The sequence below is a fragment of the Scardinius erythrophthalmus genome, assembly GCF_964197995.2.
Source record: "Scardinius erythrophthalmus genome assembly, chromosome: 18".
NCBI lineage: Eukaryota > Metazoa > Chordata > Actinopteri > Cypriniformes > Leuciscidae > Scardinius > Scardinius erythrophthalmus.
In genome coordinates this window covers 31,082,516-31,100,555 of record NC_138238.1, presented here as the reverse complement: position 1 = coordinate 31,100,555, position 18,040 = coordinate 31,082,516, and the positions used below count along the sequence as shown (strand labels likewise).

Here is an 18,040-nt window from a genome sequence, read left to right as displayed (position 1 = left end):
GCAACACGATATAATAAGACCATGCAGATAGAGGACTAAAAAAACAATATTAATAAATAATATATAAAAATAATAGTAATATTAATAATTTGAAGATACTAACATAATAATATTAATGAAAATAAATATTGTTGAAAAGGTTATTTATAACACCATTAAAGTCCCATGTAGCACGTTCAAAGTATGGTTCTTAATGGAAACTTAATGGGTTCTGCTAGTGTTAGCCTACAAACCGAAGAACCTTAATCTGGTACTGTTTAGAACCATTTTTCATCCATTTTAGAACCATTGAACATAACACATCTAATGTTTCATAAAATTTTGAAAATATGGTAGCACATCTTGTCACGCAGTCAATACCTAATATTAAAATATTGTTATGTAGCAATAAGCTGTATTAGCCTAATTCAAGTGATTTGGCCATTTTCATATGACTGGTTTCGAACAGTTATTTTGCATACACTTACAATGATTTTGACTCAGTGATTGCATTACAAAAATGAATAAAAAATAATAATCTGACAAAACAATAGAATAAATGAGATTTTAATCTATCTACATATAAAAACCTTTTGCCTACAAAAAAGAGACACCTTTGTTATTTGTTATTTTAATTTATTATATTGATAGCCTAGGTAGCTTACTTTAAAAAATACAACATCCAGAATTTGCAAATGCATCATGTGAGTTAGCAAAATATAATAATATAATATAATATAATATAATATAATATAATATAATATAATATAATATAATATAATAATAATAAAAAAAAATTGTAGGCCTACGCACTAAACACTCAAATTGACAACTGAAAACATATTGTTGGGTCTCAGTGGTGGGTTATATTTTACGGAGCCCCGGTATGAGGAACTAGAGTGTGACCCTTTAAAAATCTATTGCGAGGGTGTGAAATCAGACGCGCTCTATGACCCTGTATCTCTGCGCTGCTGCTGCAGCACCAGTGGGAAAGGCAGCAATCTGCAGCTGACTAAATCAAGAGATCAAAACGATCCGGATTATAAATGCACAATCTGTCGTGAAAAACAAGGGCGCATCGCTGTTCTAGTTAATCCTTTAGTCTTTCACGAATGCATGTGTGATTTACACATTAATCAGCGTTTTATTTTTCTCTCTCACAGACGGAAAGATGGTGCGGTGCTTGTGCCATGCCGCTGACGGACACTCTACGCGCATTCATGGGAATTAATTCACTGTTCTCTTCATCATATTCCAGGGCACATTATTGTTCATCAGCGACAGATTTGTCCTGACAAAAACGTCTGGGCCAACGACTCAGAGATGCTGTTATCGCATCGCCTCGGAGAAGCCTAACAGACCATGATGAAGACCGAATCCTCATCCTCCTCCAAGCCAGCGAGCACCACCGCGCTCCGCAGCGCCTCTCCTCACCGCAACGCGTACGAGGCAGCGGGTATTCACGCGCTGAAGCCGGCGAACGAAATCTTAAATAACGGCGACGCTCAGGATGGCAAGCCGAAGCCCACCAGCCGCGGTCGCACGTACGGCTCGAACGTGCACCGCATCAAGAACATGTTCATGCAGATGGGCGCATCCTCACCCACCGAGGCTGAAGACCCGCAAAAGACGAACGGCGACGGCAAAGCGGTGCGTCTCACGCTACCGCGAGCTGGCAGCCTGAACGAGAACGTGGATCACAGCGCGCTGCTCAAACTGGGATCCAGCGTCTCCGAGCGCGTCAACCGCTTCGATAGCAAAACGGACGCGTCGCCCAGGTACTCCAAGCTGCAGGAGACGAGGAAGATCTTTGAGCAGCAGCAGCTGCAGGAGAAGCAGGCGGCTTCCAATCGCGTATTACTGAAAAAAGAACGCGCCGCGGGCTTTCAAGATGCGTCGCGTTTGGACGTGGTCGCGCGCTTTAACGGCAGCACGGAGTCGTTGGATAGCCTGGACGCGATCGGCGGAACCGTCGAGGCCGTGTCGCCCACTGTCAGCCAGCTCAGCGCCGTGTTCGAGCGGGCCGCCGAGCTGCGGAACAACCTGCACCGGCTGTCCAACACGCCCCCGCTGCCTCTACCTCTGCGCGGGGTCACCGGCCGGGTCGGTGCGCTCAACTCCAAAATCATCACCAAACGGGTACGCGCCATTCCTTCGGGGGCAAACAAGGAGGATGGGGTTAACCAACACCAGGCGGAACAAGATGGGAGGTTTAGCAGCATTAATGGAGCATCTGAGCTTCAGGACAGTCTCACATGTTTGGATAAGGAGTCCTTGGAAGAGAAAAAGACAGGGGAGAAGGATGAATCTAGTGCCAATGAATCCAAGACTCTAGATAAGTGTAAGCCAGGACAGGCCAATGCCACAGAGGCAAAAGGCACTCTTATTTCTGCTGATGTGGGAAATGGGGGAGTTACTTCCAATGGAGAGGCCCTGGAGAGAGACACTATGGAGTCTGGCATCACCAGCACTGGAAGTAAGGGCGAAGATGGACACGCTCGTCCATCAGTGAGGGTCAGTAAGAAGGAGGATGATGTTGGTACTCTGAAGGAGGATTACTCTACGGCTGATTTGGTGGATATCAGTGCCTACAGCGCAGTAGGAGAAGACTCTGGTGGTAGCCAGCTTGAGGATGAGGAGGATGAAGATGATGTATATGAGCCAGAGTCAAGCTGCTCTGAGATTACTGGATTACCTATGGAGGAGGATCCGCCCCCGAGCCGGAAAATTAAATTCAGCATTGCGCCCATCAAGGTGAGTTTATACAAAGGAAAATTTCATCACACATTAAAATTCTGTCATCATTTACGCACCTTTATAAGATTCCAAACCAGTATGAAGTTCTTTCTTCCTCAGAATGCAAAATTAGGGCAGTGGTTCTCAACCAGGTTGCCGAGGCAAACTTCCAGTGGGGCCTCAGGATAATATAAAAGCTTTTAAATTAATTAATTGATATTATTAAAATAAAATTAATAAATTATTTATATATATTACCAATTACCAATTAAAATGTTAAAAAACACAAAGGTGTAAACTGAAATCATGTTTCTTTTTTTCATCTTAATAAACCACTGTTTATATTGAAAAACACACAGTTATTGAAACTGGAATCACAAAATGAATGAATGAATTAATTTCTTTAATATATCATTGCTTCCAGTTTCTGTTGATAAAAAAGCTACTTTGCCATGATTACAGCAGAAATATATAAAATAGCCTCTTGTGGGCCAAAACGTTGTGCTGGACATTAACAGGAGGCCTTCGAATCGAAAATGTTGAGAAGTACCATTGATCAAGCTCATTATTTAAATAGTGCACTATATATTCCAGGTCTTATGGAGACACATGATAGCTTTAAGTGAAGAACAGATTGACACCAGAACTCATTGACACCAAACACCCTTGGTACATTTGAATTATGAATGAAATTTGAGAGTTATGATGGAGGGGAAGATTTTCAGTTTATGTATATTTTGTATATTAAAGGTACACTGTGTAGGAGTTTCTCCCATCTAGCGGTGAAATTGTATTTTGCATTCAAACGAATAGTGCTCTCTAGCGCCTCCCTTTTTCAAATGCATGTTGCAACTACGGTAGCCGTTATGTACCAAGAAGCTATGACAACATGTCTTCCAATAGCACTTCATCGAGTTTAACTATACATGTTCTACTGTTATGCTGCCTATATAATGAATTACACAACCAAGCAATGAAAAAAAGCTTGTAATTTAGACTGTAACATTGACTTACCTGTCGAGAAGAAAACAGGCAACTTCAGCTTCCCTTTCAAAGTCTTTCTCCTTCATTAGCTCTTTCCACCTGGGAAAAGTTAGTTTCGATATTTACCCTCGTTTTTTTTAAATTCGCCGGTCACATTTCCTTTTCCTTTCCTTTCCTGAACTTACCCGTCCAATGTAAATAAAGATAAGAAATTCTTCGCTCACGAGGGTCAGATCATTGGCAGTGGTAATTTTACACCAATGAGGACATATTTATGAATAAAGACATTGATTTTAGCTAATAAAATACTTAAAAAACTACACAGTGTACCTTTAAGTAGACACTAATATTTAACAAGAAATAAGGACACTGACCATGTTTTCAGGTAGGATAATTTTTATGCACATTAAAAGGGATACTTTGAAAAAGTATTTGATTAATTCAAATACTGTATTCAAATGAACTGTGTTTTGTGTTTGTATTTTATGCTTCTTTTTATTTTCCTGTTCATTAAAGTGAATGAGATGGGTCTGGTTCACTTAAAATGGTCGCCTGAGGACTGGTGTAGTATGTTGGACTAAATTAATGAATGAACTGCATACATTATATAATTGAGTCTGTTATGTATTGGTTCTTGTAGAAGCTTGGGTCTCTAGATGGTACGCTTAGAGGCTGCAGACTGGTACAGACTGAATGAGTTGAATAGAACATAACATAATCCAGACTGTCAGTCGGTTTGTCTTGGCATCTATTCTTTCCCAAGGGCTTCCTCTTTTTGATTAGGGGTGACATTTATCCAGGACAAATGCTGACCTGACATCAGTGGCTGAGGTAACAAACATACCTCAGACAATGTGTCTGATCAGCCCAGCTGCCCTGCTTGTGATCAGGATGTAGTTCTGTCTACTCTATGAACATGAAACTGAACCAACATTTACCAAAAGATCCTTTTAGGAACCTGGGTCCAAGAAAATTCTCTCTAGAATTAAGAATGTCACTCCCCCTAAACTATACAACCTGCACCGCCTAACAATAGCAAGAAGAAAATCATGTGTCATCTTTGGATGCTCTGCCTTTTTGAAGCAATCTGAAGAAAACTGTAGGCTTTTGGCTGTTTAAAAGACTTACCAATAACATCATAAGTCTGTGAAAAAGAAGTACACTTTAGCATAGTTAGAGTGCTTATTATGAAAAAACATACTTTATAAACTTTAGTGCTAACTGACTGTAATATTTTCATTCACCTAATTGCATGTTAATTTAAATTAAAATGATAATTAAAATTTTGTTTAAGTTTACAATTAATGCAATATGGCCGAATTTTAGTGTGCTTTTTTGACCCACTTAAATGGGTCATGAACTGCATTGTTTTATTGTTTCATAATGTTTCCTGTGGTGCACTTATAATGATAGTATGATTTTACATAAAAAAATTGTCATAATTTGGAAATAAAAGGCATTTTCCCTGGCCTGATTTTAGCCTCTGATTTGAACGCTCTGTTTGAAGGGGCGTATCTGCTGTGCGACTTCAGTGTAAATGCCCACTGCTGTGATTGGCTGACATCTTTGCATATGAAATAGCTAGTATTACAAGTGGAACTCTCTCGAAAACATTTAGCATGTTTTTACTATTAATAATTATAATAATAATAATAATTCGTTACATTTATAAAGCGCTTTTCTGGGTACTCAAAGCGCTTTACATGGAAGGGGGAATCTCCTCAACAACCACCAATGTGCAGCATCCACTTGGATGATGCGACGGCAGCCATATTGCGCCAGGACACCCACCACACACTGGTCTGGACCTTCTTTAAAATAATAAAGTTCATCCACTATTTCCCAATGTTGGGATCAGAGGGAAGGCAATGCAAAGACTGTGTTTTTCCACAACTTGGCACTGCACAGCATCTTGTTGTCTTTGGAGCCTCCTTTATCGTTTGGTTTCTGCACTGACCTGCCTTTTGCGTCTCTTGTTATTTACCAAATACATCCACGAATCGTTATAAAGTTATAAAGTAGCACATTCCACATCCTGTCGTTCAAATGGATTGTCTTCAATACAAGCGGTTTTTAGACTAACGAGAAAGTTTTGAGCTCTGAAACTTACAGAATGTTTTTATAATACAATGACCTCTTATATGTCAAAAGATCAAGGGAATTTTGATTTCTCAGTTCATGACCCCTTTAAAGGGTTAGTTCACCCAAAAAGGAAAATTCTGTCATTAATTGCTCACCCTCATGTCGTTCGAAACCCGTAAGACCTTAGTTCATCTTCGGAACACAAATTAAGATATTTTTGATGAAATATGAGAGCTTTCTGACCCCTTATAGACAGAAAACGTCATAACCACTTTTAAGGCCCAGAAAGGTAGTGAAGACATCAGGCTTGCTCGACTTGAACCGGTGCTGGACAGACCGATCGGTGAATGACATCAAAATACCGCGAGAGCGATTAGAGATCAGGCGGCTCGTACTTTGATATCATAAACCGGTCGGTCTATGCAGCGCCGGTTCAAGTCGAACAAGCCTATTATTAAAATAGTCCATGTGACTACAGTAGTTCAACCTTAATGTTATGAAGCGATGTGCAAAAGTCAGAGACTGTCAGGGAAGAGAAAAAATTGTTGAATAAAGTCGTTATTTTTGTTTTGTTTTTTTGCACACAAAAAGTATTCGCGTCACTTCATACATTAATGTTTAACCACTAGTTACATGGACCATTTTAATGATGTCTTCACTACATCTGAATATGCAATTTCATTATTAGTTCTAATGTCTTTGAAATATGGTTAAAGTGTACTACCAAATGTAATGAAAAGCATTAATGTTAAACTAAAATATACTTTCATTTCTATTGAAACTATTTGGTTAAAATGTTGTAATTACACATTTGTAACAATGAAGTTGCAATTCAGTACATTTAAAATATATTATTTTAAAATGTAATATTGAATAACACACTACAGATAAAATGTAAAATTATCATCCAAATAAATGTACTTAAAGCATGACATTTGATAATATGATTTTGTTACAAAACTTTTAAAAAAGTTGTGCCATGAAAGTGTTCTGTCTTTAAGTACACTTAATTGGCCTTTTAGTTCTTTAAAATTATATTATATGCAAAGTTTTTTTTAATATACTTTTAAGATTTGATGTACAGTACACATTAAGTGCTCATTCAGTACAATTATACATCTTTTTGTAGTCTTAGTTTTAAGATGTGCAAAATATTACCCTGTTTTCATCTGGGATTAATATCTATTTTGGAGAGTTAATCTGATCACAAGTGTTCAGCGCTTAATAGAAATGTAAAAATGGGGGTCCAAGATGTTTTGTGAACTCAGACTACATTTCAAAGTAGACACACATGTGATCACATTGCATAAGGAATGTATAGTATCTGTCCTGATACATCCTGACAAGGAAACATTTCACTAAAATGGTTTAAAAGTCTAAAAAGGTTTTAATGTCAATGTAAAGCTACATTTGTAAAAATTCATTCAACTTACACATCATTATTGGACAACTAAGAATTTTCAAAAATCTTTTTCAATAATATATTATTATAAATATGTATGCATTAAGTTATTATGAGCTTGCCTAAAAGCGTGAACATGCACCCACATTATGCATCTGAGAGAAAGGTGTGAGTCTTTCAGATGCAGGAAATGTGAAAACATGATTAACCCCTCCTGTAAGTGATAAGAGTAAAAATAGCTGACCTATGAATAGAGGAAAGTGAGGGGTAGATTTCTGGTGGATCTGATAGATAGGAGAAAACCGCGGAGAAACAGTAGCTCATTTAAAACAAATGCTGATGCTCTTTTTGAGAACCAAACACACAATAATCCTGTAGTATCCTGTAGTAAAGTATTTTTTAAATAAGCCAGAAAAAAAGAAATTGAAAGAAAAAAGATTCAATGTGGAAGTATTACAATATACAAATATATTAAAAACTTTGTTAGGTGTGATTAATCACGATTAATTACAGAAAAATTTGATTAATTAGTATTTTTTTATAAGTTCATGTTACTGCTAACCCGTGCGTCGACGTCACTTCAGTGGTTTAGGAAAAGCACGTAAAAGTCCTGGCAGAAAGCGATGCATAAGGATGTAGTGTAACGACGTCCAGTTCCAGGAATGCATTAATAACTTGTTGGAAGTACCATTTGCAACAATTATTAGTTAACACTAGGTTGTCAACACTTTGGAAAAAATAATAATTCGTCGTTACACTACATCCTTATGCATCGCTTTCTGCCAGGACTTTTACGTGCTTTTCCCAAATAACGGAAGTGACCTCGATGTCTGGGTTAACAGTAGCATGAGCCGTCAGGCAAGTGTTATTTAAATAAACTCCTGATGTACTTACAAACTTTCCAATGCCTTGTTTTATGAGTAGAGAACCTGTTTGTACTACTGTAGAAGTTTGGTACCATTCTGGGCATTATTAGTGGGGTAATTTACGAGATAAAACCTTAAATATCTCTAAAATAAGCTCTAACTTTAATAATGTTCAACCAAGGGAAAAAAGGCTTCTGGGGGGAGGGGGGGGGGGGGGTGTTTGGCTCAGGGTCATGGTGCAAAGGACCCTAGGTTGATTTTACTCCGAACCATCCCTTTAAATGGGCTTTGTGATGAACTTACTGTATGCTTTGTATTTATTATTAAAGAATATAAGTTGTGAGCGCTCTTTTTTTGTTGCTTTTGTCAAAGTAAAGATATTAATATTAATCATAATAATTTCATTTTCAGGGATGACTGAGGTCTTTCTGCAGAAATGCCATGATACAATGGGCTTAAAAGTCAGCAGGCTTTGTGTTTTAAATTGATTATTTGTTGTATAAAGTTTTTAAATGCTCGAGCTATTTATATGTTAAAATTATTATTTTAGTTATATTTTATTAATTAAATGTCTTATTGGTTTTCATAAAGAGAAATTCACGTTTCACTTGTTTAAGTCTTTGTATTAAATATTTATTTTGAATTTCATATGATTAAGTATTTGACATTAAATATGTCATACATCTGTCTTTAAGTGCTATTCGTAACAACACAAACATTAAGGAAATAATATAATAATATTATCACATAGTACAGTCAAATGGGAAACACTTTAAAACACGGTCGGTTACACATTTATTAATACATTTTTAAAATTAAAAAGTTGTATAACATTGAACTAACAATGAACTATTGTGTTTGTATCCATTAAAGGGGAAATTAAGCAGTCAATCAAGTTTACATGATTTACAAGATGGATTTCCACTTTAATCAACAATTATATAAGAAACATGACAAATGTAAACATATAAAAGAAAAAAAAAGAAAAACCGCTATATCTTTTGCTGCCAGGGCGCTGCCATTGTGTGCAGTATTCTAAAGTGTGACGTCACGGGGTTGGTTGGCTTTAATAAACCTGGCTGAATGTATTAATATCACGACGTCAAACTGTCTACACCACGGAGTTTTGACCGCGAACAACTAACGTTAGGTACAGTCATTATTAGCTAACAGCTGTAAGCATGAACTAGCTAACACTAACTTAGTGTTTAGCTAACTTTAGTGGAGTTTATTAGTACCAGACAAAAAGACGACGTCTAACGTTAACGTTATGTTAACAAACTGCACATGGAAACATTGTTCGCGATGTCTGCCATCATATTCATGTCTCTTGTCAACAACACCATGTAAGTTAGCATGTATTAATATATGCATTTGAGCCGATACGGCGTGGGAACCGAGCAGTGGTAAGTTACGTTGTTATGTCGAACAGCCGGTGGTGGTTTTGGGCGAAGAGCGGGTTGGTAAGTTGCAGCGCGTGTGGCTGTTGTAATGCGATGCCCACCGTGTCAGAGTCCATCTGCTGTATATAACATATGTTAGACTTCATTAGTTGTTCGCGAATCGCGGTCAAAACTCCGTGGTGTAGACAGTTTGACGTCGTGATATTAATACATTCAGCCAGGTTTATTAAAGCCAACCAACCCCGTGACGTCACACTTTAGAATACTGCACACAATGGCAGCGCCCTGGCAGCAGAAGATATAGCGGTTTTTCTTTTTTTTCTTTTATATGTTTACATTTGTCATGTTTCTTATATAATTGTTGATTAAAGTGGAAATCCATCTTGTAAATCATGTAAACTTGATTGACTGCTTCATTTCCCCTTTAATATTAAAGATGAATAATAAATAATGCTCATTGTACATCATGATTTTACATGTACAAATTAAAAAGTGACCTTATTTAAAAGTATTGTCATTAAATATTGTAGATATCAATCCAATCAAAATCCATGTTAAAATAGCTCATAATAAAAGAAAATTACGTGTGTAGGTAGTGCAGGTCTATTAAGACTGTATAAGCGCTGTCCCTCACTTCTGTTCTGTGGCTGCTGTTCTGGCACTGCTGGTACTGTGGTTCTGCAGCTGGATACTATAGCAGGCTATGTTGATCTGGCATTTTTTTAAGGCCATGTCCACACTAGTACGTTTTCGTTTGAAAACACACCTTTTTCTCTCCGTTTTGGCCTTCCGTCCACACTGAGACGGCGTTTTTATTAATGAAAACAAAGCTTTTTGAAAACACACTCCAAAGTGGATAAATTTGAAAACGCTGTTTTCGCGTTGTTGTGTGGAATGTAAAGCCCGTCACTCATATTGTACCAACAGATATTCATGTTTATACCAACGATATTGTGCCTGCCATTCACTTTCACACAGTTGCTAAAATATGTTACTTTGCACACTCTTCATATCACAGTCCTGCAAAGAGGACATAAAATGTACTCACATTTGCTGTCCTGCAGTAATACATGAGAGCAGTTGCGTTTTAGATCAAACATATGGTGACTGAGTGCGACCTGGACGCATCAGTAAATGGAGAGATATTTTGCTAAATAAAATGATCCTGTCAGAAGAATTGCGTGATAACTTTATTATTCATTTTTCCGTCTGTATCATCTCAATGAGCTTTTGTGAGGTTTTATGCATGCGCAGTAAGGTGATTTTAGCGTTTTCAGGTGTTTTTCAAAAGTTTCTCATCCTGTGAAGAAATAACGGGAGGATGCAAATGCAAGTAAAATCTCAGTTTATTTAGAAAGTGGTCAGATGAAGACACAGGTCGGAGACAACACTCAGGTGGAGATGAAGCAGGGACGAGATGGCGATCCGGTGGTGGTGCGGTGAACAGCGTGCTCGAGTGAGACAACCAGGAACCGTGGGACATCAGACGACACGAAGAACTGACGAAAATCCAGACGAAGAACTTCTCAGACGAGGCACAGGAACAGGACACACACCGAGGAACAACCACAACGATCTGACAACATGAGAGGGAAAATCACTGGGCATATAAAGGGAACTGAGATTGAAGACAGCTGGTGACACTAATCAACACAACGAGTAACCACACCCACACAATTACATTCACACAGACACATCAGCATGAGACAGCCGATTCATGAACCGTGACAGTACCCCTCTCCCTAGGAACGCCTCCTGGCGTTCCCAGACAACCTTACCTGTCGATTGTAATCATCGATAAGGGAGTGATCCAGAATGTCTCTAGCAGGTACCCAACTTCTCTCCTCCGGACCGTAACCCTCCCAGTCCACCAAGTACTGAAATCCGCGTCCCCTCCGTCTCGAGTCCAGAATGCGATGTACCGAATAGGTGGGTTCCCCATCTACGAGGCGCGGCGGGGGGGGAACCGGGGCAGGCGGATTAATATGAGAATAAAACACGGGCTTAATTTTAGACACATGGAAGGCGGAGTGAATTCTCCTGTACGCAGGAGGAAGTTTGAGTCGGACTGTCACCGGACTAATAATCTTGGTGACAGGAAACGGGCCAATGAATTTGGGAGCTAACTTGTTAGACACGGAGCGGAGCGGAATATTCTTAGTAGAAAGCCACACTTTTTGACCCACGACGTAAACGGGAGGCTTTGACCGGTGGCGGTCGGCCTTGGCCTTCATGCGCCGCCCTGCTTGGAGTAGAGTCTCACGGGCTCTAGTCCAAGTACGGCGACACCTCTGGACGAATGCGTGAGCGGAGGGGACCGCGACTTCGGATTCCAGACTAGGAAAAATTGGTGGCTGGTAACCTAAACTACACTCAAATGGCGAGAGGCCCGTGGATGACACTGGTAACGAATTGTGGGCGTACTCCACCATAGAAAGCTGTTGGCTCCAGGACGAAGGATTCTTGGCAACCAAACATCGCAACATTCTCTCGAGGTCCTGATTGGCTCGCTCAGACTGGCCGTTGCTCTGGGGGTGATAGCCCGAGGACAGACTGACCGTGGCCCCCAGTAACCTACAAAATTCTCGCCAAAATTTGGACACGAATTGGGAACCTCTGTCAGAGACCACGTCCATCGGGAGGCCATGTAACCGAAAAACGTGATCTATGACTGTGACCGCTGTCTCCTTGGCTGAAGGTAATTTGGGCAAGGGGATGAAATGTGCCGCCTTCGAGAATCGGTCCACTACGGTTAAAACAACCGTCATGCCTCTGGAGGGCGGGAGGGCGGTGACAAAATCTAGAGCGATGTGGGACCAGGGTCTCAAAGGGACAGACAGCGGTCGAAGTAACCCATCTGGGGGCTGGTTAGATGTCTTACCAGTGGCACAAACTGAGCAAGCCAACACAAAATCGTGAATGTCGCGAGCCATTAATGGCCACCAGAATCGTTGTTTAACTAAAAAACTGGTTCGCGTCACTCCTGGATGACAAGCCACGTTGGAGCAATGACCCCATCGAATAACGTCGGACCGTAACCCCTCCGGAACAAACAAACGACCCGGTGGGCAACCAGGCGGAGGCGTTACCCCTTCTAGGGCTGTCTTGACCCTCGATTCGACCTCCCATACTAGAGTGGAGATGACAACCTTCTCAGGTAAAATACACTCGGGAGTAACCGGGCGTTCGGATGGATCAAAAATACGAGATAAAGAATCGGGTTTGATGTTTTTGGAACCCGGGCGGTACGAGAGAACAAAATCAAAACGTCCGAAAAAAAGAGCCCACCGAGCCTGCCTGGAGTTGAGTCTTTTAGCCGATCTGATGTACTCAAGATTCTTATGATCGGTCCAGACGATAAAGGGTACCCCCGAACCCTCCAACCAATGACGCCACTCCTCCAACGCTAACTTGACTGCCAACAACTCTCTGTTACCAATGTCATAATTACGTTCGGCAGGCGATAGTCGATGAGAGAAAAACGCGCAGGGATGCATCTTGTCGTCTGAGGAAGCGCGCTGTGAAAGCACTGCTCCTACTCCCACCTCTGACGCGTCGACCTCCACCACAAACTGACGTGTGGGATCAGGGGTGACAAGAATGGGAGCCGAAACGAAGCGACTTTTGAGGTTGTTGAACACTGCCTCGGCAGTGTTCGACCACCTGAACGTCGTTCGGGGGGAGGTCAAGGCAGTCAGAGGTGCGACTAGTTGGCTGAAATTGCGAATGAAACGCCGGTAAAAATTGGCGAACCCCAGAAACCGCTGTAGGGCCTTACGGGAATCTGGACTTGGCCAATCTACCACAGCCTTAACCTTGTCAGGATCCATGCGCACTCCCTCAGAAGAGATGATGTACCCTAGGAAAGGAACAGACTGTGCATGAAACGCGCATTTCTCCGCCTTGACAAAAAGCCCATTCTCTAACAACCTCTGGAGCACTCGTCTGACGTGTTGAACGTGTTCCTGGAGAGACGAAGAAAAAATCAATATGTCATCCAGGTAAACATATATGAACTGATCTACCATGTCTCTCAACACGTCATTAACGAGTACCTGGAAAACCGCTGGACTGTTGGAAAGCCCGAAGGGCATAACCAAATATTCAAAGTGTCCTCTAGGGGTATTAAAAGCGGTTTTCCATTCACCCCCCTTCCTGATGCGAACCAAATGATATGCATTACGTAAGTCCAGTTTCTGTGAAGAAATAACGGGAGGATGCAAATGCAAGTAAAATCTCAGTTTATTTAGAAAGTGGTCAGATGAAGACACAGGTCGGAGACAACACTCAGGTGGAGATGAAGCAGGGACGAGATGGCGATCCGGTGGTGGTGCGGTGAACAGCGTGCTCGAGTGAGACAACCAGGAACCGTGGGACATCAGACGACACGAAGAACTGACGAAAATCCAGACGAAGAACTTCTCAGACGAGGCACAGGAACAGGACACACACCGAGGAACAACCACAACGATCTGACAACATGAGAGGGAAAATCACTGGGCATATAAAGGGAACTGAGATTGAAGACAGCTGGTGACACTAATCAACACAACGAGTAACCACACCCACACAATTACATTCACACAGACACATCAGCATGAGACAGCCGATTCATGAACCGTGACACATCCACACTGAAACGCCTGAAAACGCTAGTGTAGATGGAGTGCGTTTTTAAATGAAAACGGCGTTTTCAAATGTATCCGGATTAATGTAGACGTAGCCTAAGTGTATTTATGGAGTGTTTTGAACATGCTGTAAAACAGGGGCATTTCTGGGGACAGCACAAGTAGGACACACCAAAAAACATGACTGCCCCAGGAAAATGGGGACGTCTGGTCACCCTAGTCAAAAGGTTAGGCAAGTTTGGTCCTAGAGAGCCACTTTCCTGTAGAGTTTGGCTCCAACCCTGAAAAAAAACCTAACCTGCCAATAGCCTTAGTAATCCTGAAGACATTGATTCAGGTGTGTTTGATTAGGTTTGGAGCTAATCTCTGCAGGACAGCGGCTCTCTAGGACCGAACTTGCCTTGCCTTAGTCGAATCCTGCTCCAGGAGGGCCACCTTACAGGACTACAACTTTTGTTCCTTTTCACACAAACTGTAATTACAGGGTAAGATTATTGATTAATACTGGGTTCCTTGTATGCTATGACCTCAAATACTGGAAAATGAAGTCAGCATCTCCATAAAGCTTGTCTGCTGAAGGAAGCATGAAGTGCTCTGAAAATGTCCTGGTAGACGGCTGCGTTGAGTGGACAGCACAGTGGACCAACACCAGCCGATGACATGGCTCCCCAAACCAACACAGACTGTGGAAACACACTGGACTTCAAGCATCTTGGATTGTGTGTCTCTCCATTCTTCCTCCAGACTCTGGGACCTTGGTTTCCAAATGAAATGCAAAATTTGCTCTCATCAGAAAAGAGGACTTTGGTCCACTGTGCTTTATTAAATCCAGAGTCAACGCAGCCGTCTACCAGGACATTTTCAGAGCACTTCATGCTTCCTTCATTTTCCAGCAGGATTTGCACCTGCCCACACTGCCAAAAGAACCAAAACCTGGTTCAATGACCATGGTATCACTGTGTAATTACTGTGTGATTTCATGTAATATTCTAATTTTCTGGGATTTTGATTTCGTGGGTTTCATAAGCTGTAAGCCATAATCATCAAAATTATAACAAATACAGGCTTGAAATATCTCACTTTGCATGTAATGAGTCTATATAATATATTAGTTTCACCTGTTAAGTTGAATTCTTGAAATAAATCAACTTTTTGATGATATTCTAATTTTATGACCAGCACCTGTATAGGCTAGAAAGTGAGCAAATAGCGCTCCCTTTATAATGACTGAAGCTGTCAATCAATTCAGATGCAGCACTTTTGGCTACAATGCTCAATGCTGCAAATCCTGTTGTAATTAGAAACCTTTGACAGTCTTCAGAGAGCGTGAGCACAAATAAGCACGGGACCGTTTAAAAGCAGCTGCCTATCTGTGGGTAATAACAGTCGAAATAGTCTTGGCTACCTGTGCCTAATGATTCCCGACCTGCATACGCACTGCAAACGACAACGTAAATATAATACCACCCGTTATACATCAAATATTAGTGGTTCACTCGGGGTACCCGCCCACGTTCAGGACTATGGTCTATGGCAGAGTCACTGTCAAAAACTGTCATTTACTTTGCACCAGAATTTTTGTGCAAAACCAGAACCATGTAAACAAGTAAAACCTGTTTTTAAGTAATCAGTTCTCAATCTGGAGTCTTTGTACAGTGTTTCTCACTGGTGTGTGAGATCACATAGAGGCCGCAGGCCAAAGAGACAGTATTCAGTCGCTGCCAAACTGTGGCTGCTTTTGTGTTGGTCAGTAAGTGGCCGTGTCACTCTCTCTGTCTCTCTCTCTCCTTCTGTCCCATTTTCACCCCCTTTCTTATTTGTGGACCGAATTTAGGACAAGGTTTTCTCCCTAAATGAATTTAACAGCTCTCCATCAAACACAAGGCCTGTTGTGCTGGCTAGGGTGTTGGGTCTTTATTAAACCTCTCTCTCTCTCTCCCTCTCTTTAGGCTGGAGAGTTGAGGCTGACCTAAGAGGCAGATCTCACACTAACCGCTTTGTTCTCATTTTCTTCCCTCCCTCCCTCTCTCTCTCTGCCCCTCTTTCAGTTGCTCACTTCTTCTCCTCTCTGTGTCCTTCTTCAACCCATATTCATTTGAGATGAACATATTCAGTCAAGTTCATCTAGTATTATTTTTTCCCTTATATCAAAGTCACCCATTCCTAGTATTATTTTTTCCCTTATATCAAAGTCACCCATTCCCATTTTAATCCCATTTTTCTCCTTTCTTTCTTTCTTTCTTTCTTTCTTTCTTTCTTTCTTTCTTTCTTTCTTTCTTTCTTTCTTTCTTTCTTTCTTTCTTTCTTTCTTTCTTTCTTTCTTTCTTTCTTTCTTTCTTTCTTTCTTTCTTTCTTTCTTTCTTTCTTTCTTTCACTCACTCATTTCCTTTCATTTAGCATTATTGTCACTGTCAGTCCTCCAAACGCTTAAACTTCCAACATTTTTCATTAACACTTAAACTTCCAAATTTTTTTCAATTTTTCATCTCTCTCTGTTTTTCTATTTATCTCTCTTTTACAAAACACAGTAAGTGTTTCATCACTTAAAATGTGTAATAAAATATTTGTATCTTTTACATTCTGTGGTTCAGAATCAATATATGTCAGTTATTATTATGCAAGCTATGTAACTTAGATATAAACCTGGTGAGAAAGACCATTAAAGTTTGTGAAATTATTTAAGTTATCTATCTCTTCACTGTAAGAAAAAACAGTGGGAAAAAAATGGAAAAGGTAAGTTTACGGACATTTCTTTTAATGCTAAAACACAACACAATGTAATCTGTAAATCAAAATATGGGTAAAACACCAGTGAAAAATCAATATAGAAAATGATTTTACCTTTACACAATACATTGAGCCCTGCTCATAATCTTCAACTGTAGTTAAGACATTTTTTTTCTAGATATAGGTGAGTGTAACTCTCTAAGAAATATCTGGGTCATGTTTCATCCAAAAAAAAAGACAAAAAAAAAAGAGAACATTTTTATAACCAAGACTGTGAAATTAAAAAGCACAATAAATGTATCATAAAACGCAAATAAAAATGAAGCTCATGTAGAACAGCTTTGTGAGAGAGGAATAGACCAAAAATGAATGTTATACTCTGATAATCTTCCCCTTCATTGTGGTATTATGGTCACATGTTTGTTGTATGGACTGTTTTTTATATTATAGTAATTTTAGGGTGCTTGCATTTTAAGGCTGTAATTGCATGGAAAAGAGTACATTGTGTAGAATAAAATTTTGTGTTTAATATCAGGAAGAAATAGTAGCAGTGAATCTTGGCTTGGGTATGTTTCAAAGTACTAAAGGAATGAATGTGTAGCAGTGAATTTGCCCTGGAATTTTGAGCCATTTCTGTAGACAACTGACAGATATATCATGATCATGCAGACAGCCCAGAACTGTCTGTGAGTGAGACAGAGGGACATTCCTCACACCTCGGTCCCTGAGGGACACCACAGGAAGCTGTACTCACATCAAGGTGGCTTTGCCCTACTTCTCATTTCAGCCTTCAAACCTTAATCAAATAGCTTAGAAAATGCTGCTTATTAATGCATTTTAATAATATGATTTTCAATATATATAATTAGAACAGAGAGGTGTATATTTATAGGAAGTGCATATTAATCGTATTTGAGCTACAGGAGCGGTTAATTCATCCATCCCTCATTCTTTACTCAATACCAGCATATTATTGGGATACAATCCAGCTGCTTTGCAGTATCTTACAGCTACATTGTTGAATAAAACCTCAGATCTGCAGGATATAGATGGTGTTCAGGAATGACAATTCAACAATAACCTATTTTTGGCATGTATTTTGCATATTTGTTTTGGGGAAACTGCTGCTATTTTAGCTAATATCTGTGATGTGGCCAGAAAATTGTGAAATTCTTTAGTGAAATCCTTTGATGCAGTTAGATGGCCCCTGTTCCAGTGCTTCATTTACATTTA

General features: G+C 40.1%; 1 protein-coding gene across 1 annotated transcript in view; it reads left to right on the top strand.

The window, feature by feature from the left end:
- The first annotated feature begins 989 nt into the window (after window positions 1-989).
- Window positions 990-18,040, top strand: part of ppp1r9bb (protein phosphatase 1, regulatory subunit 9Bb) — a 35,629-nt gene continuing 18,578 nt past the window's right edge. Inside the window, exon 1 of the mRNA XM_081393235.1 lies at window positions 990-2,733. Within this exon, the coding sequence (XP_081249361.1) occupies window positions 1,342-2,733 (1,392 nt within the window). The 5' untranslated portion in view covers window positions 990-1,341. The remainder of the gene's footprint in view (window positions 2,734-18,040) is intronic.